The sequence below is a fragment of the Neovison vison genome, chromosome 6 (assembly GCF_020171115.1).
Source record: "Neovison vison isolate M4711 chromosome 6, ASM_NN_V1, whole genome shotgun sequence".
NCBI classification, from domain to species: domain Eukaryota; kingdom Metazoa; phylum Chordata; class Mammalia; order Carnivora; family Mustelidae; genus Neogale; species Neogale vison.
The window spans coordinates 214,571,625-214,598,236 of record NC_058096.1 but is presented as its reverse complement, the minus strand read 5'-3'; the positions used below and the strand labels follow the sequence as shown (position 1 = coordinate 214,598,236).

At 46.5% G+C, this 26,612-nt stretch overlaps 1 protein-coding gene across 1 annotated transcript; it reads left to right on the top strand.

The window, feature by feature from the left end:
- Window positions 1-1,424: 1,424 nt before the first annotated feature.
- LOC122909643 (cytochrome P450 4F6-like) lies at window positions 1,425-19,863 on the top strand. The gene is made up of 13 exons (XM_044254029.1): window positions 1,425-1,483; window positions 1,974-2,172; window positions 6,982-7,126; window positions 8,777-8,830; window positions 8,934-9,061; window positions 10,499-10,620; window positions 11,397-11,667; window positions 12,009-12,075; window positions 12,273-12,402; window positions 18,338-18,471; window positions 18,553-18,617; window positions 18,783-18,865; window positions 19,267-19,863. The coding sequence occupies exons 1-13, from the start codon at window positions 1,476-1,478 to the stop codon at window positions 19,442-19,444; spliced, it is 1,584 nt and encodes a 527-aa protein (XP_044109964.1). The 5' UTR covers window positions 1,425-1,475; the 3' UTR covers window positions 19,445-19,863.
- Window positions 19,864-26,612: the final 6,749 nt, after the last annotated feature.

Below are 26,612 nucleotides of genomic sequence, written 5' to 3'. Positions count from 1 at the left end.
TCCCAAGACCCTGGGATCACAACTCAAGCCATCCCGCAATCACGACCTGAACCACAGGCATACACTTAACGACTGAGCCGAGATTCTGCATTTCTAACATGCTGCTGGTAATGCCGGTGCTCATGGGCTGAGGACCCCATTTTGAGCGGTCAGTTCTTAGAGCTCAAGGCTACAAAAGCCCCTTTCTTCTCTGAATAGTTAAGAGCACCCACTAAGTGTCCGGCTTCACCTTGACCTGCGCTGTCCGGTGGAACCACTTGGCTGTACAGCTCCTGGGAGACAGAGCACCTCCCGGGACCGCTCTTTCCTCCTCTTTCTTCCCGTTCCTCCTCAGACCTCTCCAGCCGCAGAGCAGGAGGAATATCCAGGGCAGTGTACCTCAGCTTGCAGAAGGCTTCCAGCGGCCACTTGTGGCTGGATCAGGCGGGGCTGGAGCGCATGTGTGGGTCCCGGAGGGGAAATGCATTTCCCTGGCGTCCTGTCATTGCAGGAAAAATGTGGGTTCTAGTTCTCTTGCTCAGCAGGTCCACCCTTCAAACTCACCCTCACCTTGGAGCCTGACATGGGGAGACCTCATGAGGGGCTGAGACCACTTCTCAGGGAAATTCAGGACAGGATCTGGATATGATGTGCCCCTTCTCAGGCCCTCATTTGGCATCCCATTTCCCAGATGGTAAGACTGAGCCCAAGGGAGCTGGCACAGCTCACAGTCACAGCCAGGACCGGGCAGAACTCCACGTAGAGGAAGCTCTGCTTCCTCTCTCTGGCCACATCCTCTCCTGGCCCCCTGACCCCCTGCAGCCTTACCTCCTCACCCCAGGTGCACCCTTCTGACTGGACCCTTGACCCCCTGAATCTGACGCAGGTAATCCCCAGCCAGGCCGGTTCCTTTGTTCCTGCCCCAGCAGTCATGTCTCAGCCCAGGCCCTGGGCTGCTTGGAGGCAGGACTTGAACTTCTGCCAGGGTGTGCAGTCCAGAGGCCAGAGGCTTCCTGGTTCTGCGCTAGGAACTAGTGCAGGCCACCCTGCTGACTCACGCATACGGAGGGGAGCCCCAGATAAGTTTTGGGCCCGATCCTGTTCTCCTGACACCTAAACTCTCAAGTTTTTATCTGCTGCACCCTAGCTCTGAAAGGGCAGGGGTGGCTGTGAACTTGGGAGCCCAGAGTCCCTTTTGCCCATCCCCCAAGTCACCCCCACCACGTGAGACAGGCTGAGTTCTGAGGATCCAGCACCCCGCCATGTGACCCTGGACTGGTTTCTCTGTGTATCCCGCTGGCTCTGTCCTCAGGTCTTGGGTGGCTGCCAGGTGGGGAGGTGGCAGACCGGCATCCTGCCATTGGCTGACCCAGCCAAGCCCAGCCTCCCCCAGTTCAGAGGTCAGGGGCCGCGGACAAAGACCTTCCTGGGGGTGGGTGGGGGGTGGGGGGTGGGAGGGGGTGGAGCTTGTGTGGAATCTGTGCCAGTGGAAGAAGATGACCGGGTAGGGCGGGCAGGGCTGAGAGTGTTCAGGTGGCGAGGAGGGGGTGGGGTGGGGCGGGGTACTGCCCCAGGCAGAAGTGACTCCAGAAATCCGACTGGCGGCGGGGGTGGGGGGGTGGGGTGAGGGGGGTGGGGGGGTGGGGTGGGGGGTGGTGGTTTCCTTGTAAGCGGACCTCCTGGCAACCTCCCACTGATTGCGTTCGGGTGCTTTTTCTTCAGTCTCTCTCTTTTTCTTCTCCCTCCGTCACCCCAATCTCTCCCTCTTCCTCTGGAATTCTCCTGATCCTCCTCCCCCTTTGCCCCCAACCCCAAATGTTTGCCCAGTTCACAGTGCTCACTTTCTCCGCCTCTCCCTGCCCCTCCCATCCTGTCCGGGTCCCTGTCCCTCCTATCCTGGGCCCTCTCCCTCTGTTTGTGAGCAGTCCGGGGAGCTCATCTTTCTGCCCCATTCCTGGGTCTTAGGAACTCACCCTCTATTCCCTCTGCTCCAGGATGTCACAGCTGAGCCTGTCCTGGCTGGGACCGGGGCAGCCGGCAGCCTCCCCGTGGCACCTCCTGCTGCTGGCTGGGGCTGCTTGGCTGCTGGCCCGCATCCTGACCTGGAGCCACAGATTCTATGACAACTGCTGCCGCCTCCGGTGTTTCCCGCAGCCTCCGAGGCGCAGCTGGCTTTGGGGTCACCTGGGCCTGGTGAGTGTGGGTGGGAGACGGGTCTGGGGTATCAAGGTGAATGGACTTCCCGAGGAGTCTGGGATGGGGATCAGGGATTTGGCTGGGGCTTGGGACGGCAGCGAAGGGCTACAGGAGCCGGGTCCCCTGGTGCCCCCACAGTCTCCCCAGGCCCACTGTCCAGGGTCCACTCCCTGCCTGGCCCATCTTTGTTGGCCTGAGGCCAGCAGGTGCTCCTGTCTCACAGGAATCAACTATGACTTCTGCCCTTCTCTCCCCTCCCGCCATGGGGGCACAGCTGGGCTGGAGGATGGATGTAGGCTGTCTGTCCTTTTCCTCCCCTTCCTCCTTTTGTAATCTTGTCTTCCACCCCCAAGGGATATCATTGGGCTCCATTGCTCAACCTGGATAAAAGTTGACCAGGAATCAGGGACATCTGGGTGGCTCAGTGGGTTAAGCCACTGCCTTCGGCTCAGGTCATGACCCCAGGGAGACTGCCTCTCTCTCTGCCTCTGCCTGCCTCTCTGCCTGCTTGTGTGCTTTCTCTCTTTCTCTTTCTGACAAATAAATAAGTAAATAAAATCTTTAAAAAAAAAATTTGACCAGGAATCACTCTGGCCTGGACCTTAATGGCCAAACTTATTTCACTTAGTGCCCCCATTTGGCCAATCTTTCCCTGCTCCAGCTTGGTTCCCGTGCCTGTCCCACAAGACGACCAGGACTTCGTCACCTCTCAGAAGCAGCCTGGCCTTGCGGACCACTGCATCAGCCCCGAACCTCCTTGTTCTCTGGGTTGTAGCATTCTAGCACACAGCCCTTCCCCTGGGCTCCCCTGGGCTCCTTCTTCACCCTCCCTTTCCATATGGGGAGCCCTCAGGGCTCTCATCCGCCTTCCTTCTTCTCTGGCTCCCAGGGCCATCACCTTACCCCAGGCTCTGGCTCCCAAGTGAATTACAAGTTCAAGTTCAGATCTCCGCGGCCCCAGCCTCCCTTTCTCAGGTGGGGTCTCCTACGCGTCTCATTCTACCAAGTCAGAGTCGGAACTCGGGGTCCCTTCCTGGCGCTGTCCCACCCTCAGTCTTGCCCATCCTTCTTTTGCCCACTTCTCACACTTCGGGGCCCCTGGCCCCCCCTCTGTTCTCTCCTGCAGTCAGGTCCTTCAGCATGACCAGATGTGCTGCCTCCACAGCCTCTCCTCAGTCTGTCCCTTCTCTGCAGCCTCCTGCCACTTCTCCCGCCACATCCACTGGCATGTTTCTCCAGGAAGCCCTCCCTCTGACTGCTCGTGCCCCTTATGGCCACCCTTGTCCCCTGTCACCCTTCCTCTCTTGAGCCCTGGAGAGATTTTTCTGAAGTCTAGCTTTTGTTAATACCATTGCTTGGCTGAAAACCATTGTATGAGATTGTGCATTGTTCTGAACATAGAGACTAAATGTTGCCAGGCCCACTGCATACCCCAGATACTCCAACCCTTCCTACCTCAGGGCGTTTGCATATGCTGCTCCTTGGCCAGGAAGGGCTTCCCTTCCTGTAGCCACTGGGTCGATCCCTCCTTTTTGTCCAATCTTCAGCTCAAGTGTAACTTCTCCAAGCCTCCCTTGATTTCCCCCCACTAGAACTCAACCTCTGACTTGGTCCTGCTCAAGCTTAAACAGTTAATTGTCCAATTATTAGTGTATTATCTCTCTCTCCCACTAGACAGTAGCACTGGGGGATAGCCACGATATCTTAATGCACAGCTCAGGAGCTGACATACAGTTGAAACTTAATAAATGTTTGATGATGTCATGGTGGAGGCCATGTCCTAGGTTGGGTGAACTTACTATCCCCTCTCTTGGTCATCCAATGCCCAAACCATCTTGGTTTCCAGCTTCTCCCTTCCCCTCCTGCAGACCAGCTTATTACAGAACAAGATGTCCCGAAATTGTGCTGAAGGTTGCCTAAAATTCTGGGTCTTGGAAATTTCCTAGCAAGCCCTGGAAGTAGCAGAAATGTTATAAAGTTACCGCAGCTCCTATGTCCTCCTCTAAGGGCTTTGCCACGGAAACTGCTCTGGGTCACTCTTCTCTCTGCTAGTCCCTCTTGCTGTGTGTGTGACCTCAGCTGAATCACCCTCCCTCTCTGGGCCAAAGTCATCAAGTGTCTCAGGGTCCTTGGGGATCAGGGGGCAGTCAAAAAGGTGAAAATGACTTATGTTCCCCTGTCTGGAGCCCCTGGGAGTATTCGTAAGGCCAGGGTGAGGCATCCTGGAGGGGATGTCTTCCCAGGAGCTACCCCTTCCCAGGAGCTAACCACTTCTCCTTTTGGGGGATGTGGCCTTGGTTTCTTAATTTGTAAATGACATGACTGATGGGAGAGTCCATAGGTGCAGGGGAGATAGAAAGAGATAGATAGACAGAAAGACAGACAGACAGACAGGATACTCTGTGTACAGCCAGGCAGGAAGTAGGGGCTCACAGGTGGGAGCTGCCTTCCTGACTGATGAGCAGAGCTCATGTCTGTCTGCTGGGGCCTGCCAGGGCTGGAAGGTCTGCAGACCCTTCACCGTGTGGGAACTGGGGACTGTGTAGACTGGCCAGGACATGACAGGGTGTGGGAATGAGCCCCTGGACAAGTCCTGAGGTCACCGTGCTGACCACAAACCTCCTCCATGGGGACATTGCTGAGGTTGGAACCACTCCCAGGAGAAGAAGAATCTCACTTCTCAAGCCAAGGTCAGCCTCTCTGTGCGCAGAAAGCATGTCTTCTCCCTGTGATCTGGGGTGCGCCCTTGGGAATGGAGAGGCCTCCAGGACCCTCCTGTACCCAGAATGAAGGAGCAGGAGGAAAGCAGAGATTCCCTCCATCCATGCAGATTCTGGACACTCTGTCCACTGTAGAGGCTACAGGGGGACATGCTGTGGCTTCTTCTGGGGAAGTGACAGCCCCTGTTTCCTTCTAGTTCCCCCCCATCCCCTACCCCCCCACGGAGCAGGGCTTGAGGGTCAAGTCAGCTGGTGGTCATCTACACCCAGGGACTTATGTTCTGCCTGGGCTCTCACCATTTTTTGCAATCCTGACATTGCCTGATCTGTCACCATGCCACAGGTACCCACCTGGAATATGTGGTAGTGGGAACTGTAGCAGCATCAGAGGGCTGTAGGCCCCTCCTTACCAAGCTTCTGGGCAGCCTCTGTAGATGCCAAGGCCCTTCCTGCTCTCTGGTGCCCTCGGTCATCTCTTTCTTTCTGCACACTGCTTCGGGATGCTTGGAGAGATTCAGCCCCAGGCTCTGTCCTGGAGGAACCCCAGTCTTGGGCACATAGAACTAGAGACATCCCCAATTCTGTGTGGTTAGAATTGGTCTGAGGGAGAGACAGGGGCTGCGGGAACCCAGGGGGAAGCAAGGCCTCTGCTGTGTGGGCAGGCTGAAGATTTCTTGGAGGAGGAGTCACTGGAAGTGGGTGTGGAATGATGGGTAGGAATTTTCTTTTCTTTTTTTTTTTTAAGAAAAAAGATAAAGTGTATACCGTGGAGAGGAACAGCCCACTCAAAGGCCTGGAGGGGATAGAGCTAGCACCTGGTTTTTGAGCAACAAGGAGTTCAGTTCAGTGAGAGGAATGCTGGTGAGACGCAGGAAAAGGTGGGGGGGACAGCAGAGGCAGCAGGGGCAGGGACTTTACTCTGAGGGCTCTGGGGAGCCATGGAGGGTGTAGAGGTGAGGAGGCACAGACTCAGGGAGTAGGAGAGATGGAGAGAGAAACATGAGTGAAGAAAGAGGGAGATACAAAGTGAGGGAGACAGAGGACATACACAAGAGTGTAAAAGAAACACACATACACAGATGCAAACACGTATCTATCATCTATCCATCCATCTCTCGACTCTCTCCATCTGTCCTTCCATCCATCCAACCATCCATCCATCCATCTGTCCATCCACACATCCATCCACACATCCATCCATCCATCCACACATCCATCCATCCACCCATCCATCCACCATCCATCCATCCATCTGTCCACCCATCCATCCACACATCCATCCATCTGTCCATCCATCCACACATCCATCCACACATCCATCCACACATCCATCCATCCATCCATCCATCCATCCATTCATCCATCCATCCATCCATCCATCCGGCCATCCATCCACACATCCATCCATCCATCCACACATCCATCCATCCATCCATCCATCCATCCATTCATCCATCCATCCATCCATCCATCCGTCCATCCATCCATCCATCCACACATCCATCCATCCATCCATCCACCATCCATCCATCCATCTGTCCACCCATCCATCCACACATCCATCCATCTGTCCATCCATCCACACATCCATCCATCCATCCATCCATCCATCCATCCATTCATCCATCCATCCATCCGTCCGTCCATCCATCCACACATCCATCCATCCACACATCCATCCATCCATTCATCCATCCATCCATCTGTCCACCCATCCATCCATCCATCCATCCATCCATCTTTCATTCCTCCATTTTCTATCTCCATCTATCTCTATCATCTAGCTGTCTATCTATCTATCATCATCATCATCTAGCTATCTATCAACATCTAAAGAAACAGATGAAGAGAGTGAGGAGAAAGGGAGAGACTTTGAGATAGACACACAAAAAGACAAACAGACCAACAGAACGAAGCTGATTTAGAGAGACATAGAAGTGTAGACTAATAATGTGGGCAGAAGGGGAAGTGGAGGAGGGGGTGTGGGGGGTGGAGGGTTGCAGTGGACATTTGTGAGCTCTGGGGTCTCCTGTCTGACCTGACCTCATTCTTCCCACCCATCTTCCCCTGGCCCTCCCATCTCCAGGTGAAGAGCAATGAGGAAGGCATGCGGATGATAGAGGATCTGGGCCACTACTTCCGTGATGTTCACCTCTGGTGGATGGGGCCCTTCTACCCTGTACTGCGGCTCGTCCACCCTACCTTTGTTGCACCCCTGCTCCAGGCCCCAGGTATCTCTCCCAGGATCCCCAGCCCAGTCTCTCCCCTGCTCCTGCTCCCAGCTCTTCCCATTTCTGGACAGACCAGGTTGAACAAGGAAATGAGTAATGTTGACAGAGACCTGCCAATAACCAAATGAATGACTCCGGGCAGGTCCCTGGCTCTCTCTGATTGCCAGTCCCTTTCAGTTTTGAGTGGCGGAAATTCAACACTGTTGATCTAAGTAAAGAAAGTGAATCTATTGACTGAAAAGCTGAGAGAATATTGTCTTTAGGTATAGTTGACACGGTTGGATCTAGGTCTTCAAACAGTGCCATTGGGAATCTGTCTTCATCTTGTAGTTCTGTGTTCCTCTCTGACACCTTCATTTTCATGAAGATAAAGATGAGTCCGAGCTCAGCTACCATGAAAATGTGAGTTCATTCTCTGCAGACCTGGAAAAAGTTGCAGGATTCTTCTAAATTGGCCTGGCCTGGGTCACAGAGACCAGTTTTTCATCGAGTCACTGAGACTTGATTGCTGAGGCTTAGGTCATATGCTTAGCTCTGGAACAGTGAGTGGGATGGCATGGTCAACCTCCTAATTACTAGGATTGAGAGTGGTGGAGCAATGAGATTCTAGTTCCAGAAGGGGATGGATGTTGGGCAAGTAGGTACCACAGATGTTCAGCCACCAGCATCACAGCTAGGTGGGCATTTCTTGGGTGAGGAAACATAATAACTTCTGAAGGCCACATAGTATGTTGAAGCTTCCCTCTTTTGTGTGTTCTTGGCTGCTCTAGCTGCCTCTGCCAGAAGGGACTCTAAGCTGGAAAGGGATTTGGGGTATGAAGATGGCCAGAGTATTTTGGGGGAATGCCTACCAGATCTCAGATCGGTCAACTGTCTGGTTGGCCGTGGGGGGTTGGTCTAGACCCCAAGGGCAGCTCTTTGTGGTGGGTGGAGCTCAGCATCTGAGAGTGGCAGCATCCTTTGGTCTCTTTAAGGACATAGGAACTCCTTACCTAAGCATTTAATGGCCAGTATGAGGTGGAAGAGGATACTGAGGAAAGCTAGGTCATGCCTGGGCCATGTCTGGGACATTAATGGATCTTTAAATCCTGTCTGGACCATTTGTGGGTCACACGGAGGTCATGTCAGGTTGTCTTTGGGTCCATGTCAGAACACATTGTGTCCTGTCAGTGTGTGTTACACATGTTGTTTCATGTCAGGACATGTTCACACATGGTGGGGCCATGTCAGTTGTTGCAGGAGTTGTCAGGGGTTCTGGGACAGATGAGGTGTCCTAGGCCCCAGTAAAGACATTTTGTGGATCTGTGTTAGGGGTTTTGAACACGTTGGAGCAGGTAGGAGCCATGTCAAGATGTGCTGGGGTGTGTTGTGCCATGTTAGGGTGCATCTAAGTACATGGGGGTGTTCTGCCTTTGCAGAGCCTTTGCATGGCAGGTTCTGCCTTGCAAGAAGCTGTGCTCTGTGCTGCAGCCTGGTCTGGGCCCCCTTCATCTGCCTGCTCCTCTCTGTTTCCTCCGCTCTTGTTCCCATTCCTGCTATGCTGGGCTTGGAGGGGGTATGCAGACCGCTGGTTGGGATCGTCCACCTCCCAACCAAAAGTCCCTCCCCACCTTTTTTCCATGGCTTTTGATTGTCTATCTCTTGTGTCAGCCACCATCATACCCAAGGACATGTTTCTCTACAACCTCCTGAAGCCCTGGCTAGGTGAGTAACTGTTGGTGAAGGGGGTCGGTTGACCTCAAGGTTGACCTTGAGGTCTCAGGGGAAGGCACTGCCCTTGTCCATTCCTTGTGACTGCCTCTGCTAGGGGATGGGCTCCTGCTGAGTGCTGGTGACAAGTGGAGTCATCACCGTCGCTTGCTGACACCTGCCTTCCATTTTGACATCTTGAAACCCTATGTGAAGATTTTCAACAAAAGTGCAGGCATCATGCATGTGAGTTCCTTAAATCCAGGGTCCCAGCTGGGGCCTTGGGAAAAGGGAAGTAGCCTCAGACACATATGATCTGGAGTCCTGGCTTTGCTGTATGGTTTTAGGGCCATTCCTTTTTCTCTCCAACCTTCCGTTTCCCCATCTGTAAAGTGTGTGTGTGTGTGTGTGTGTGTGTGTGATAAACCCGGCTTAAAGGGTGGTCAAGGTGATATAATGGAATCATGAACCTGGCACATAAAAGGCGCTCAGAATGTTTTAGTTTCTAGTCTACTTCACTGAAACTGTAAAATTCAAGACATAAATGAGGAAGATTGTATAGTAGCTCTTTCTGCAGAGCATTCACCTTAAAACTTACTGGGTTGAAAAAAAATGAATGTTTGTTGTTGCTTCCAAGATGATGAATCAGTAGAGTAGTTCTTATCTTGGCTGGAATCACTCACACATCTGTGGTCATGGGCGGGTTTGGGAGACAACTTTGCTCGTCCAGGCTCAGCTCTGCTGCATGTTGAGCTCTGCTGCATGCACTGGTTGAGGATCGCCTTGGTGAAACAGCCGGATGCCTGCATTTATCCCTCATCCTCCAATAAGCTAGCCTGGGCTTGATCACATGGTGGAGGCTCCAAGAGAATGAAGAGAAACATGCAATATCTCTTGAAGTTTAATTTCAGAACGGGCAACTATGACCTCCACCTTCTTCTGTTGGCCAAAGCAAGTCCCACATTCAGCTCAAGAGCTGGAGAAAAAGGTTCTACCTCCTAATGGAAGACCCGCAAAATCTCATTGCAAAGGGTGAAGGTATAGGGAGGGACAAAAAAATGGGGACATGTTTGCAGCAGTCACCTACCACTATGATAATGACGAAGATGAGGATGAGAGCTAACAGTTATTCAGCACTTGCTGTATATCAGAAATTATGTGCCAGTCATACTGCATATGTTGTCTAATTTAATTTTCACAACCATATGAGTTAGAGATGATTATTATTGCCCCATTACAAGTGATGAAATTGAGGCTCAGAGAGATTAGAGCGCTTGCCGGTGTTCACGTAGCTAGCAAATAAACTAATAAGTGAAGCTGGGATTCCAATCTGGTTTGTCTGACACCAAAGCAAGTCATCCTGTTACCAAAGTTTGACAGATAGAGCCCAGTGAACTTTGACAGGAGGAATGAGTTGACTAAGAGCACACAGAGTATAGGAGGCAGAGCCAGGTTTTTGAACTCAGGTCTCCTGACTCCTGGCCACAGGGTCTCCCCCCCACCCCATGGCATCTTAATAGTAACAGTTTCTACTTTCACCCAAGCCTGGTCATTCCTAGTGTTGGGTGTCTGGGGTGGAGGATCAGGAGGCTGGGCCTGGGGGAGTCCAACCTGGTGGTTGGGCTGAGGAGGAGCTCAGGAGTGGCATGTCCCAGCCCCAGATTTGCCCCTTTCTCTGTCCAGACCAAGTGGCAGCATCTGGCCTTGGAAGGCAGTGCCCGTCTAGACATGTTTGAGCACATCAGCCTCATGACCCTGGACAGTCTGCAGAAATGTGTCTTCAGTTTTGACAGCAATTGCCAGGAGTGAGTCTTTCCAGGGCATGGGAACATGAACCATAGACCCAAGGGGGTGGATGGGGAAGGGAGGTCTGACCAGGGCAGTCAGAAGGGACTTCCTGGAGGAGGTGGATCAGAAGTAGACATTGAAGGACAAGGAAGGGAAAGAGAGCGAGTGATCGTTTCAGGTAGGTAGAAATGTTTGATAAAGTCTAGGGGGCTAGGATGAGCAAAGCATGTGTCATAGTGAGGAGCCACCTTGGGAATGAGGTTGGAGGGCTTGGCAGGGGCTATATCTTAAGGACATTCAAATCCAGACAAAGGCATATATGAAATTTCTCCTGAGGTTTCCAGGGAGGCATGGAGGGTGTTTGAATAGATGAGGGTCATGGTCAAAGCTGTTTTTGGACATCTGACTCTAGAGAAGACCAGCTGTTTAGTATAGACACAGAATTCAAGGAGACCATGGAGAGGAGGAGGCTTGAATTTGGTGAAGAATATGGGGCAGATTTGGGAGAGACTGAGGAAGAATGGGCAGGGTCAGATATTGTGTAGGAAAGAGAGGAGATAAGCATGATGCCCAAGCTCTACCCTGGAGTCTGGGACCTGAGGCTGTCATAGAGGTGGGATGTAGAGGGAGAAACATGCCTGGAGAACTCTCTTGTTTTGGATAAAGGCCATGGGGCACTGATGAGCAAAGTGTCTGCCACAGTGCTTCTGGTTTTCTGGTTGGAAGGCACTCCTAGGGTTTCATGTGGGTTAAAAAGGTGTTTCTTAAGGTTCTCTCTGGCCTGGCCCTGCAGGAGTCCCAGTGAATATATTGCTGCCATCTTGGAACTCAGTGCCCTTGTGGTGAAACGGCAAGAGCAGATCTTCCTGCCCATGGACTTCCTATACAATCTCACTCCCGATGGGTGGCGCTTCCGCAGGGCCTGCAACCTGGTGCACAACTTCACAGATGCTGTCATCCAGGAGCGGCGCCGTTCCCTCATTAGCAGGGGTTCCCATGACTTCCTTAAGGCCAAGGCTAAGACCAAGACTTTGGACTTCATTGATGTGCTCCTGCTGGCCAAGGTGGGCTTCCCTGGGATCAGAATTCAAGAGATAGAATGGACCTTGACTTCAAATGTCACGTGGAAGGACTTGGACTTGACCTGCAGGGCACTGGGCAACCATGGAAGGTGCTTGAGAAAGGGAGAGATGGGTCAGCGATATGTTTTAGACATGACTCTGTTGAAGGCAGTGTGGAAGGGATAAATATAAGGCTGGAAACCAGGGAGCAGACCTGTGGGGTGGGCCGTAGAGATGATGAAGGACAGATCCTACTTTGATGATGGAGCCTGAGGGACTGTTTCAGATTAGACTCAGACATCCTCAGAGCTGGCGTGATTCAAGAGGTCTTGCCCTTTTTCCAGGATGAAGATGGAAAACAATTGTCAGATGAGGACATCCGAGCAGAGGCTGACACCTTCATGTTTGAGGGTGAGCATCCCAGTGTGGGACTATGGGGGAGTGGGGCAGGGGTCTGGCAGGGGTCTGTCCAATCCCAGGAACTTGGTAGGTGGGCCCTGGACCAGCCCACCCCACCCCATCCTCCCTGGGAGCCTTAATTAAAGGCGCTGTCCACCTTCTGGTGCTGAGCAAGCCCAGAGACCCAAGCCCATCTGACTGCTTCTCAGGCCATGACACCACAGCCAGTGGCCTCTCCTGGGTCCTGTACAACCTTGCAAAGCACCCAGAATACCAGGAGCGCTGTCGGCAGGAGGTGCAAGAGCTCCTGAGGGACCGTGAGCCTCAAGAGATTGAATGGTGAGTGCAGGTCCTCATGGTTTGTTCCTGAACCTCTCTCTTTGGCTTTGCTCCCCAGTTGGGGGAGAAAAGAACTTTTTCTTAACTCTGTCATTATTGTTTCCTGGAAATAAGAGCAGAGCCTAGAGGCAGCCTGGTACCTAGCCTGGAGAGCAGGGAAATCTTGTAGGCATATGCAACAGAAAGATCTGAGTGTCCACATTTCATTCTCTGCTTACTTGCTATGTAACTTCAATAAAATCAGTTCCCTCTTCTCAATACCTTTTCTCCTCTGTAAATGGGGGTGGGGCAGGGAATATCTCCTCCACAGGATTGCTTGGAGAACTGTGACAATGGGTTTAGAGCAGATGGCATCCAGCATGTTTGTGTTCAGTAAATGAACTTCTCCTCTCCCTTGCTTTTCTGTCTGGAGTTGCATGTTTTGCCCAAAGATCCTCACTCCCCTTAATTTTTGCTCTTATATCCAATTACCACCTAACAATCTATTGCAGGGAGTCACAAGAAGTTTTTGGGTGTGAAAAAATTACCCATTTCTTTGTTCAATAAACGTGTCTAGACTGCTTGCCCTCTCCCAACTCTGTGTCCAGTCCCATTCAAGTCTTACTTGGGCAAATCTGGGGCGGATTGGAAAGAAGGTGGGTGAAGTTGGGCAGTGAAGCAGCAAACAGGAATTTACCACTCTGGTTTTGGGTAGTGGACCATGCTCCAGGCCTTGGGGATACCTTGTGCAAAGGCCAGGATAGCGGCATACAGGAGTGAGCCTGACATGTTTGGCAGGAGGCAAAAGTAGGCTGGATCTTCATGAAATTTAGAGTGTAAAGAATCAGAGGGGCTCCCAGTGAGGCTAGAGCTGGTAATGGAAGTCCTTTTAGGAATGCTTTGGAAACCATGTGAAGAATTTCCAAAGGTGGCAGTTCAAGTCCTTTGGGAAGCCAATATTGGATAAAAGATAAAATAAAAGTGGGCAGGGATGCTGCCATTAGGGGAGTCTTACATTTGGGCAGAAATGGTCAGGAAGTAGGGACCCATCATGCCCTGTCATTGGCTGGGAGCTGCCTAAAAAAGCACGAGCTTGGCTTGAATACTGCCACGGATCCCAGAGACCCTATAACTGATGCTGTCAGCCAACTGCACTCCTTGCAGCTGGACAGCAAGCTCTTTTTTGAAGGGAGATTCATGGTTAACATAGGATGGCAATGGGGAGTCATGGGGGATGTTTGAGCAGAGGAGAGAAAAGTCAGATATTATTAAAAATTATGTAGTTATAGGGGCAAACTGGAGGCGATGAGCTGGAGCCTGGGAGCCCAGGGTGCAGATTTGGGGCCAAGGGCTGAAGGATGCAGAGGAGATACTAGATCGATTACTTTGGAAGTAGTGCCCTCAACTTCAAGGCTTTGCTCAGCATAGCAGCTCTGTGAAGTGGAGAAGTGTTTTTCTGCTTCTTCCAACTTCAAACAGTTACGCACTTGGTAAAAATTCAAATAATATGAAATGGTTTACCATGGATAGAAGGCTTTGTCTTTTTTTCTTTCTCAGCTCTATTGAGATATAGCTGACACATAATATTGTGTAAATTTAAGGTGTACAACACAAAGATTTGTGTACATGTAAATTGCAAGATGAGTAGACGGTTAACCTCTTCTATTATTTCACATAATCCTCTGACTTCTGCCAGCACCCCAGCCCCATCCCAACCTCTGATGGTTTCCTGTGTCCTTCAGTCTATGCCAACATGTATCTGTCCACCAATTCTTACTTCAGTTTTCTTTCTACAACTAAGAGTATACACAGAACATTCAGGCATGCACGTTGACAATATAATTTCAAGATCTTTTCATTTTTTTTCCAAGATATAAATTTTGGGAAATTAATTTGAATTACAAAATTAATAATGGGAAGAAGACTTTTTATTTTTTCTGCACAAAATGAAACACTATGGAGATGATTAGGTTCACCTTTGTTGACCTCCCTCCAAGCCTAATCAATCCCCTGTCTCCTGAGGGAACTCTGGGGACATCAATTTGTCATATGTCCTTTCAGACTTTTCTGAAATTCTTATAGTTACATATTTATATTAATTATTATATATTTTTTAAAGATTTTATTTATTTATTTGACAGACAGAGATTGCAAGTAGGCAGAGAGAGAGGAGGAAGCAGACTCCCTGCTGAGCAGAGAGCCCGATGTGGGGCTTGATCCCAGGACCTGAGATCATGACCTGAGCCGAAGGCAGAGGCTTTAACCCACTGAGCCACCCAGGTGCCCCTAATTATTATAGTTTAATAGAAATACATGCTCACACATTTGGTCACTTGTTCTTTTCACTCAATATTGCATCTAGAGCTCCTTTCTGAGTGCTATATAGCATTGCATAAATTATTCAGCTCACCCCTCTGTTTGGGACATTTATGTGAACATCTGTAGTTATGATAGATATTGCTGAACTGACTTTCAGCATCTCTGTATGGATTTGTCCTGCAGTGTATGTTAGGACTAGTGATCCCTCTTTCCTCCTTTTTGATAGCTGTATAGTATTCTACCACACAGATGTACTGTGATTTATCTAAACATTCCTCTGTTGATAGACACTTGTAATTTGGGAGCTTTTGCTATAATAAACATTATGTAGGAAACATCCATGTACACTGACTTTTGCTCATGTGTGTGGATGTCTCTCCAGAACAAATTTCTAAAAGTGGTGTTACTGCATCAAAGACCATTTGAGTTTTCACAGTTTAATAGCTCTTGGCAAATCCACTCCTACAAATGGATTTCAGAGTGCAGTTTCCTTGCATCTTCACTGACAGTGTGTTATGAAACTTTAAATAAGTGAATATAATACTTTGTTATTCTAATAAATATCACTTTAAGTAGGGTAAAACTGAGCACTATTTTCATATGTTTATGAACCATGCATATTTCTTTTCCTGCGAAGCATCAGTTTGCGTAATTTGACCTTTTTACTTTGAGTTTTTTTTTCTTACTGATTTATAAGGACTCTTTAAATAGAAAGAGCATTAGTTGCTTTTTTATTTTTTATTTTTTTAAAGATTTTTATTTATTTGACAGTGAGAGACACAGCGAGAGAGGGAACACAAGCAGGGGGAGCTGCAGAGAGAGAGGGAGAAGAAGGCTTCCCACTGAGCAGGGAGCCCGATGCAGGGCTCCATCCCAGGATCCCAGGATCATGACCAGAGCTGAAGGCAGACCCTTAACGACTGAGCCACCCAGGCACCCCTAGTTGCTTTATATTATGCAAAAATTCTTTCCCAGGATGTCTTTTGACTTTACTTTAGTTTCATTCATTTCTTTATAGTCACATTTATTAGCTTTTTTTATAGCTTCTTTTTTTTTTCAATGCTTGGATAAACCCTTCACACTAATGCTAAACTGTAAAACTTGTTTGATTTTCTTCTAGTGGATTTATTTATTTAAAAATGTTATTTAACTTAAATTTTATTTAATATTTTTATTATTAATTCTTACATTTAATCCTTTTTCCATATGAAATCCATACTGGTCTAAGTGCTGAATTAGGAATCTGTTTTTTTCTCCAAATGGTTAACTGATTATTTCAACAGAATTTGATACGTATTTTTGTATTTGTCTTAGGATTTTAAATAACAGTTTTACAATAAATTAAATTTGTTTGCATGTTAGGGTTTATCTCTGGACTCCATTCTGTTCTATCTATTCACATATTCAAACGTAAGTACTATACAGTAGTCTTCCTGATCATATTAAAAAACATTTTCATACTTGATAAAGTTGGTCCTGTCTCATTACTTTGCATTTTTTCTTGCATTTTAACTTATTTCATTTGATTCTGTGATTGGATTGGGTAGTTTGAAAAATACTCTTGACAATTTTAATTAGTTAGTTATTTGGGCATCAGGTGCCAAAGATGAAGTTAACCGTGGCCCTCAATTTATGACTAATTATCATCATTTTTCTCTACAATTCTTACTTATTCCCATTCATCCCAATTCTCCACTTCCAGCCCTCCACCAGTATGATTCTAGAGCATTTAATCCTTTTGTTTGCATAATTTGTTGTTTTGGGTGGATGTATTTTAAAATTCACAAATATGTGTTATATCACAGATCAGGTCCTACTGGTTCTTACCTTTTTCAGAAACATAGCACTGTGATTTTATTAGACATCCCTGGTTCTGTGTTGCATTTAGGTTATTGCTTTGAAATGTCATATAGAACTTCCCTTTCCAGTCCCTCAAAGCTTAATACCCAGGACGCTTCTATCTCATTACTGCAGTGAATATCTTGGTGTGCATGTCTTTATCTACCTGTCTGAGAATTTCTCTGGGTTCTGTGCCCAAGAGCCAGCTTGCTAGGTTGTAAAACACCCATTACCTTTTCTTGATCACACTGATGCCTTCTAGAGTGATCGTTCCTGTCCGTACATTCACTATCAGTGCATGAGGTCTCTCTACCCCTACACCTCAGCTACTTAATCCTAACCATCACCCACCTTGTTAATTCTCCCCTGGAGTAGATGTGAGATAATATTTCATTCTAGATATTTTCCATTTCTCTCATAAGCAGCGACTTTGAGCTTCTCTTCATGTTTTAAATCTCTGAGTTTGAGCTCCCGTGAATTCCTAGATCATGTTCTTTGTCTGCTTATCTCTTGAGCCCCTGTCATCTCTCTTGTTGATTTGCAGGAATTTCTTGTATATTCAAGATGCTGTTCTAGATCTATCTAGCTATTGCAGATAATCTGTGGATCTCTCCTCTGAATGTTAATTTGGTCCCTGCTGTCGTTTGTTAAACAGAAATCCTTAATTCTGTGCATATTTTTCCTTTTTTATTTTTTTGTCTTCCAGTTTATGTGTTGGGGGTTTTAAGAATTCCTTCCTACTCATAGGTCACAAAGATGTCTTCTTTGTTATATCTTCTTTTAACTTTATGGTTTTATCTTTTAAATATAAGAGAAGACTCTATCTTGATGTGGAGTGTGTGATAATTCAGTTCTTTTTGTTTCCACATCATCCGTTGTCTGAGCCATCCATTGTCCAGGGGTTGTGGGGCTTCCTTTACAGATGTTACATTTTTACATAACCATGTGCCTGTCTCTGAGCTCTCTATCCTGTGCCATGGGTCTGTTTTCCTGTTCTTGCAACAGTGTCATGCTGTTATTTTATTTTATTTTATTTTAATACCACACTTTTTCTGGTGGATGAATTCCCTTCAGTTTTTGTTTTTAAATTGCTATAGCTCTTGAACTTTATTTTTCTTCAAATGCAGTAACATCACTGAGTTCCAAAAAAACAACAATAACTAGATTTTTACTGGATTGCCTTGAATATATCAATTAACTTGCAGGAATCCACATCTTTATAATATTAGGTCATCCCACCTTAGAGTGTGGGTCTCATTTGTTCAAATAACCTTTTAAGTCCAGTATAGAGATTTTTTTTCCTTTTCCATCCAACTGTATGCCTTAAAAAACTTTCATATGCAAATGTGTTAATACTTTCAAGGATTCCTGTGAATGGTGTGCTTTGCCCAGAAATGCTTCTAGGGTGCCTGGGAGGCTCAGTTGCTTAAGCCACTGTCTTCACTCAGGTCATGGTCCTGGGATCCTGGGATCAAGTCCCACATTGGGCTCCCCCTGCTCTGTGGGAAGCCGTCTTCTCCCTCTCCCTCTGCCTGCCAATCCCCCTGCTTGTGCTGTCTGTCAAATAAATAAATACATTCTTAAAAAAAAAATTCTTCCAAAAATACCAGGCTAAATATCCTTCTAGTGACTTTTGTGATTTTGATTTTCTAATGCCTAAGTCTTTGGCCCATCTGGAATTTATTTTGTTATAGAAGTGAGGGTCAGAGCAAGATGGGGAGAGGGTCTTCAGGGGCAGCAGGAGGGCTGGGGGAGTCTTTGATTCGATCCCTGGATAATTGTTGGGGGTCTTCCTTAGGGACGACCTGGCCCAGTTGCCCTTCCTGACCATGTGCATTAAGGAGAGTCTGCGGCTGCACCCGCCGGTTACAGTCATTGCCCGCCGCAGTACCCAGGACGTCGGGCTCCCTGATGGCCGGGTCATCCCCAAAGGTGTCCACAGCATCAGGGGGAGGAGGGTGGTAGTCCCATCAGCTGAGACCTCACCCTGACTGTTACTCTTTTCCCTCATAGGGAACATCTGTGTCATCAGCATCTTTGGGATTCATCACAACCCGTCTATCTGGCCGGACCCTGAGGTGCTATTCCTCTCTCTTCTCCATTCCTCGACCCAATGAAGCAGCAGGGTCCTGACCGGGAAAGTCAGACACTCCCTTTCCACTATATCCCCATCAGTCTTTTCTAGGATTGTCTGAGTATCTCGGGAAACCCCACCCAGCAGCCTTGCCTCTCTCCACCCTTAGGTATACAATCCCTTTCGCTTTGACCCAGAAAACATCAAGGAGAGGTCGCCCTTGGCTTTTATTCCCTTCTCTGCGGGGCCCAGGTGAGCTCATGGGGCATCCAAGGTAGGAATGGGGCGGTGGGGCAGGGGTCTGGGACTGAGATCCCAGACAAGGCTGTGGGGCGGGAAACGGGGAAATTGAGGATGGCTCTCCTCTCCCCTCCTCCAGAAGTTAGAGGTAAGGGTCTTGGAAGTGGGGGTAGGACAGGTCCAAGGAGGGGTCCGCGGTATGGGCCGCGCCCCTTCCCCCGTCTGCTGGCCTGAGTCCAGGGCTGGGGTCCGAGCCAAGCTCGGCGATAGGCAAGCCCACATGGGGGTCCCAGGCATGGTTTGCTCCCCTCCTGGATCCCTGCGGGCGGGGCAAAGGGTGCGGGACCAGGTTCTGGGCACCATGGGGCCTGCTGGGGTCCCTGGCGAGTCAGAGCCCCCACTGGTGCCCGCAGGAACTGCATTGGGCAGACGTTCGCCATGACCGAGATGAGGGTGGTCCTGGCGCTGACGCTGCTGCGCTTCCGGGTCCTGCCGGGCGAGGAGGAGCCGCGCAGGAAGCCGGAGCTGATCCTGCGCGCGGAGGGCGGACTCTGGCTGCGCGTGGAGCCGTTGAGCGCGGCACCCCGGTGACCCAGATCCTACACGCCTCACTTTGCGGATTCCGGGGAATGAAACTGTGCCATCTCCTCTCTCCGAGCTTCACCGAGAGCCAGCAGGAGGCGCTTGGGACCTGTGGGCACGCAGGGGTGGGTGAGGCGGGGTGGAGGGGAGGCTGATGTCTGAGCCCAAGACCCTGACAGCCTTTCCAGCTGACTACAGGCCCCATGCTGATTGTGGGTTCTCTCAGAGTTCATAATAAGGTAGTTTATCCTGTGGGCAATAGGGAGCCGTGGGAGGTGTTTGAGCAGGAGGGAGATCAGGGTTAAGGACTGACTTAAGTAAGGGGCATGTCTGAGGCTCTGGGTCACAGAGGGGAACCCGTGGTGGCACTGCACTCTGATCACCCTACTCTCTGTTCCTAGCTAATAAACCTAAACCTTTTAACCTCAGAATCCTTTACTATGTTTCTATAGTTACTCTGTTTACTTCAACACAGCAAATATAGATACTTTATCCTGTGTGTCTGATCATTGCAATCACTGTGCAATACAGCCTGTTTTTGGCGGTTTTCTCTGGTAGGGTCGTTGTTCTTGTGTGCCTGGTTATCTTTGTCTGGGTGTTGGTTATGATATTTGAAATAACATTTGTAAAAAAAAAAAAATAACACTAGTAGAATTTGAAGAAGGTAGCTTTTCTCTAGGGAGGAAGTCTTGGAGCCTTGCTAGTTTAAGATTATGTTAAATGAAGTTCAAGGCTTGTGGTGCCCAAGATCTGGAAGGCACTTCAAATTCTAGCTGAGAACAAACTTACAGGGTCCTCTAGTCCTCTCACCCCAAGGGGTGTAGCTTTTTGAGGTCTCCACTTATGTAAGGAAGGTCTTCTCATAATTCCTTTTTCTTGTATCACTGGAGGCTTTGCTTTTTCTCCCCTGATCATGAGGCTGTCAAAGCAGCTTCACATTTTCCTGACTTGAGAAATGCCTCCAGGGCAAACGTGTAGTACATGTTCTTTTAGCTCTAGGCTTCTATTTTCATTTGAGGGGCTTCCTTGTAATTTTTTACTGTCTTTTCTGGTATGTATTCATTTAAGAAATTGGAAAAGTATCCAGCTGTGAGAGTTCAACTTTTTAAAAATTGAAAGTTTAATCCAAATAACCTAGCTTGCCATTAGTGGAAACAGAAAGTCTTGATTGGAATTTTAATGGTCACTCCGCTCCTGAATGTATTGAGGGTGATAATTGCGTTTAAGTGTATAGATTCCTGGACCACAAAAAGCTAACAACAAGTCTTAAAGGAGAAGAAAGCACATCACCCAGAGATCCTGGAACCTGGGCTAAATGGAAGGAGCAGATGTACTTTGAGGTCGACTGCTCTGGGGTGTTCCTTGTATAGGAAGAGGAGTGCACATTGGATTTTTTCGTAGTCAACAGGATGGACAGTGTCAGAGACTGTTACGTATCCTGACATTCCTATTGGCAAAACTTCCCGTAATCCTTAATTTTTAGTTAGGTGCATGGTAGGCTAAATACAGATAGTATTTGAAAGCTTCTCTTGAAACTAGATTAGCTAAATGAGTATACCCTGTCCCATATGGAAAAGTCAAAGAATATCTGGTAATTCTGGAAACCCTCCTGAAGAGAAAGCTGGAGTTCTCTGTCTAGTTTCCCCCTTCTTTTCTGCTTCTTGGGAGTGGTGTGTGTAGCTGGAACTCCCTCTTGGATCAAGAGGACAAGACCACTCCTTAGGAAAGGTGAGGCAAATAACTGAATAGAGCAAGGGTCAGATGTCCCTGATCCAGGACCTCCTGGAGTCGTACTACCAAGATCACAATCTCAGTGTGCTGTTTCCTAGCTATGTTGTGTCGGGGAAAATTGTTGATCTCTCTGAGGCTCAGTTCATTACCACATAGTAATAGCCACCTTATTACACTGATGGGGAGATTGCATAAGCAAATGTGCAACATCAGTGAGTCAATATCTGGTAAGCATAGGTACTTAGTGAGGTTTAGTTTGTTCCTTTCTCTCTTCCTTTTGCATCACGTTCTGAAATTTAAAAAGCTTCAGTCACAAAAGTTAAATTTAAGTATTGGTAAATGTGGCATCCTTCTGTTGGGGAAAACTATCATTAGAAGACCCAGTTAGTTGTAAATATCCATAGTTACCTCAGAGAAACTTCAAGGGTCTTTGATGGAAAACTGGTCTTGAAGCTTGGAACTGAAAAAAAAATTTTTTTCCCCCCTGGAGAGGCATGATCCGGGTTTCATTTTTGCCTAAATGTTTCAAGAGGTGGAGGTCATGTGGGTCTTCAATAGTGAGGTGGGGAGTGGAACTGCCTCCTTCAGCACCTGGGACAGCGGCTGTCCTTGGACTCCCTCCTTTCAGGCTGTTAGGAGCACCCACCCTGGGGCAGGGTACAGAGTCCAGGCCCTCAAAACCTTTCTGGGGCTCACAAAATGGGGTCCCTGGAGGCTCACTGACTGCAAAATATGAAAGGAACACTGCGACATGAATAAATATCTAATATTTTCTAAGCTGAATATTACATGTTTTTCTTTGCTGAGTTCTTATTAAAATATTTTTTGCATTCCCAAAATTATATGCCTTCATAGGAGAAAGCACAAAGAAGAAAAAGTAAGAAAAATCATTTTTATATCCATAATTCACACATGTCAAAATAATTACTGTTCATGTTTTCTCACATATACATCCAACTTTTACTTACATATATAATCTTTATGCAAGTAAAAAAATGTTATTTACATCTAATTGTATTACATTTACATGTAATCTCCTGCTTAAGAATATTCTTTTACTGGCTAATAAGCCCGTGAAAAAATGCAACATCATTAGTCATTAGGAAATTGCAAAGCTGTGCTTCCTGTGATACCGCTTCATATCCATGAGGATGGCAAGAGTCTGAAAAAGGGAAAATAACAGGTCTGGTGAAGATATGGAGGAGCTGGAACCCTGATACAGTGCCGATAGGAATGTTAAATGGTGCAGCCCCTGTGCACAACATTTGGTGTTTCCTCAATAAATTAAACAGAACTACCGTATGAGTCACCAACCCCATGCCTAAAGTATATATCCCAAAGAGTTGAAAACAGGTGTTCAAAAAAAAAAAAAAAAGAAAACAGGTGTTCAAACAAAAGCCTGTACACGAGTTCATGGTGGCACTATCACAATTGTCAAAAGTTGCATATTTGCGAAACAATCCAAATATCCATGATCAGATGAATGGATAAACCAAATGTGATATATCCATAGCAAGAATTTTATGGGTTATGAAAAATAAGGAAGCACTGATATATGCTACAACATGGATGAACTTTGAAAAAGTGATACTGAATGAAATGTCAGATACTGTATGACTCTGTTACATGAAATGTGCAGGATAGGAAGATTTAGAGATGCAGAAAGCAGACTTGTAGTTGCAAAGGCTGGAGCATGGGAGCGGGGACTGGAGGGTGCCTGTACTGGGTAGAAGATCTTCTTTTTGGTAATGAAATGCTCTGGAACTAGTTAGAGGTGATGGTTTACAGCACTGTGAATGTACTAAATGCATGAAATTGTACACTGTATAATGGCTAACATGGTGAATTTTATGTTATGTGAATGTTACCTCAACAACAAAGGATTCATCTTGGTCATATATATATTTTTTTTTTTTTAAAGATTTTATTTATTTATTTGCGAGAGAGAGACAGTGAGAGAGAGCACGAGCGAGGAGAAGGTCAGAGAGCGAAGCAGACTCCCCATGGAGCTGGGAGCCCGATGTGGGACTCGATCCCGGGACTCCAGGATCACGCCCTGAGCCGAAGGCAGTCGTCCAACCAACTGCGCCACCCAGGCGTCCCGGTCATATATATTTTTTGTTAATCTGGGTTTTTCCTATGATACTATATTGTGAACATCTTTCCATGACATTGAATCATTTTTCCATGACATAAAATGGGGTCTTTAAAATCCCTAGGTGTTAAGTTTCAAGCCACTTTTAATCTTTTAAAATGGTATTATATTAGAAAACAATTTAAAATTTTGTCTTGGGGGGCATTTGGGTGGTTCATTTGGTTGAGTGTCTGACTGGATTTTAACTCAGGTCATGATCTCAGGGTCGTGGAGTCTGCTTGACTTTTTCTCTTTTTTTCTTCCTTTGCCCTTTTCCCCATTCACATGATCTCTCTAAATACATAAATAAAAACAATCTAAAGAAAAAGAAAATTTTGTCTCGTTTTGCAAGAATTCTCTTCATGCACATTGATGGCTTGAGCTATGGTTTTCAATTATAAATTGTGTTACTCTCAAATAACCTATTTTTCAAAAATAATTAATAGACTTTATTGTTAGTACATTTTTATTTTTTTAAAAGATTTACTTATTTATTTTAGAGAGAGGGGGAGAGTGGGGGAAGGGCAGAGGGAGAGAGAAACTCAAACAGACTCCACGCTGAGTGCAGAACTCAACACGTGGCTTGATTTCACCACCCAGAGATCAGACCTGAGTGAAACCAAGAGTCAGATGCTTAAAGGACTGTGCTATACAGACGTTCCTGTTTTATTTTTATTTATTTATTTATTTATTTATTTATTTTTTTTTTTAAAGATTTTTTTTTTTATTTTATTTTTATTTGAGAGAGAGAGACAGTGAGAGAGAGAATGAGCGAAGAGAAGGTCAGAGAGCGAAGCAGACTCCCCATGGAGCTGGGAGCCTGATGTGGGACTCGATCCCGGGACTCCAGGATCACGCCCTGAGCCGGCGGCAGTCGTCCAACCAACTGCGCCACCCAGGCGTCCCTTTATTTATTTATTTTTTAAAAATAGTTTCCATGATGAGCATGGAGTCCAATACCGGGCTTGAACTCAAGACCCTGAGATCAAGACCTGAGCTGAGATCAAGAGTTGGATGCTTAACTGACTGAGTCAAGCAGGTGTCCCTGTACAGTTTTCATTTTACAGAATAATTGAGCATATACATATAGTTCTATATATTCATCCCACCCCAACACCCAAAACCCAATACAGAATTTGCCCTCAATCAAATAACTTGATATCAAAATTTTATTTATAGAGTAACAAATACACACACAGTTGTGTAAGATGTGGATGTAGTTAAACATCTTTCACAGAACATGGATGGCCTCGTGACTCCACAGACCCTGATGTTTTTGGTCCTGTGAAGAGCAGTATGACACTGAGAAGGGAGAAGGGAATACTTCAGCTTCCCCAGGTAAACACTGATGTCATCCTCACACCAGACTCATGGATGAAGAGAGATTAACTCACTTGCTCACGGTCATTTGGTAAGTGATGGAGTGAAGGTGAATTTGGTTAGCTTGGCTTCAGAGGTACACCTTAACCTACAAGGGAGATGATTTTCAAGGTGTGTCTCAGCCATAGATGCCTCAGATCACCTGGGAATCCCTGATCCATATTCTCCACCTCCAGAGTCTGGCTTCTTTCACTTGACACAACGCATCTGAGATTCACCCATGTTGTTATATCAGTACTTTTCTGCTTTTCATTGCTAAGCAATATTCTATCAAAGGGATAAGCCACTTTTTCTTCAGCAGGTGAAAAACATATGGATTATTTCTAATTTGGGGCTATTATGAAAAAAAACTGCTATGAATATTTGTGTGCAAGTGTTCATTGCTCCTGGAGTGGGATGGTTTGGCCATCGTGTATGTGTACGCTTAACATGAAAAGAAACGACCAAGCTGTTTCCAGAGTGTTTGGCATTTGTAATGACGATCAGTAATGTGTGAGGGTTCTAACTGTGCCACGTACTCACCGGCCCCTGTTATTATCAATTCTTCCTCCAGTCATCCTTATACATGTGTAATATTTCACTGTGGTTTTAGTTTGCATTTTTTTTAATGATTAATGATGTTGGACATTTTTTCATGTGCCTGTTTGCCGTCCATTTACCTTCTTTGGTGAAATGCCTACTTGAATCCTTTGCCTGTTGATTCTCCTTGTGTTGTCTGCCTTCTTGGTTTTGGATTTGGAGATTCTTTATGTGTTCTGCATATAAGTCCCTCATCAGATGTGGGATTTGCAAGTCTTTTTTCCTAGCCTGTGGCTGACCTCATCATCTAAGTTTCTTTCACAGAGCAAACATTTTAAAATAACATACAAGGTATCATTTTATGGATTATGCTTATGGTGTTGTGTATAAGAACTATTTTGTCTGACCTGAGATCACAAAGCGTCTCTTCCATATTTCCTCCTAAAATTTTTGGATCTTACAAAATTTAGTTCTATGAGCCATATTAAGTTAAATTTTGTGTAAAGTGTGAGGTATGATTTCACTTTTTTCTTTTTCTTTTTTTTTGCATGTGGATGTCCAGTTGTTCCAGTACCATTTTTGAGGACTATCCTTTGTGCATTGACTTGCCTTGCACATTTTAAAAAAATTAATTGACCAAATTTGGGTGAGTTTACTTCTGGACTCTATTCTGTTCCATTGATTTTGTCTAATCTTTGACCAATACCACACTGTCATGGTTATTGTTGTTTTATAGAATGTCTTGAAAGGGATAATGTGAATCCTTCCGTTACATTTTCTTTTTTTAAAAGTTTTTGGATATTCTAAGTCTTTTGCATTTTCATGTAAATTAAAAAAATTTTTAAAAAGATTTTATTTATTTATTTGACAGACAGAGATCACAAGTAGGCAGAGAGGCAGGCAGAGAGGAGGAAGCAGGTTCCCGTTGGAGCAGAGAGTCTGATGTAGGGCTAATCCTCTTCCTGAGTGGAAGGCTGAGGCTTTAACCCACAGAGCCACCCAGTTGCCCCTTCATGTAAATTTTTATAATCAGCTTATCTATTCTTATAAAAAGTTCTTCTGGGATTGGGGTTGTGATTTCTTCAAATCTATAAATCAATTTGAAGAGAATTTATATCTTAATAATACTGAGTCTTCCAGTCCATGAATATTGTTTATCTCTCCATTAATTAGGGTCTTCTTGGGTTTCTTTCATTAGTTTTTTTTTTTTTTTTTGCACTTCTGAGATCTGGAACATATTTTGTTAGATTTATACCTTGAGTATTTCACTTTCTCTGGCGTATAATATATATTTTTAAAAATTATTATTATTTTTTTTATTTGACAGACGGAGATCACAAGCAGACAGAGAGGCAGGCAGAGAGAGAGAGAGGGAAGCAGGCTCCCCGCTGAACAGAGAGCCCGACGTGGGGC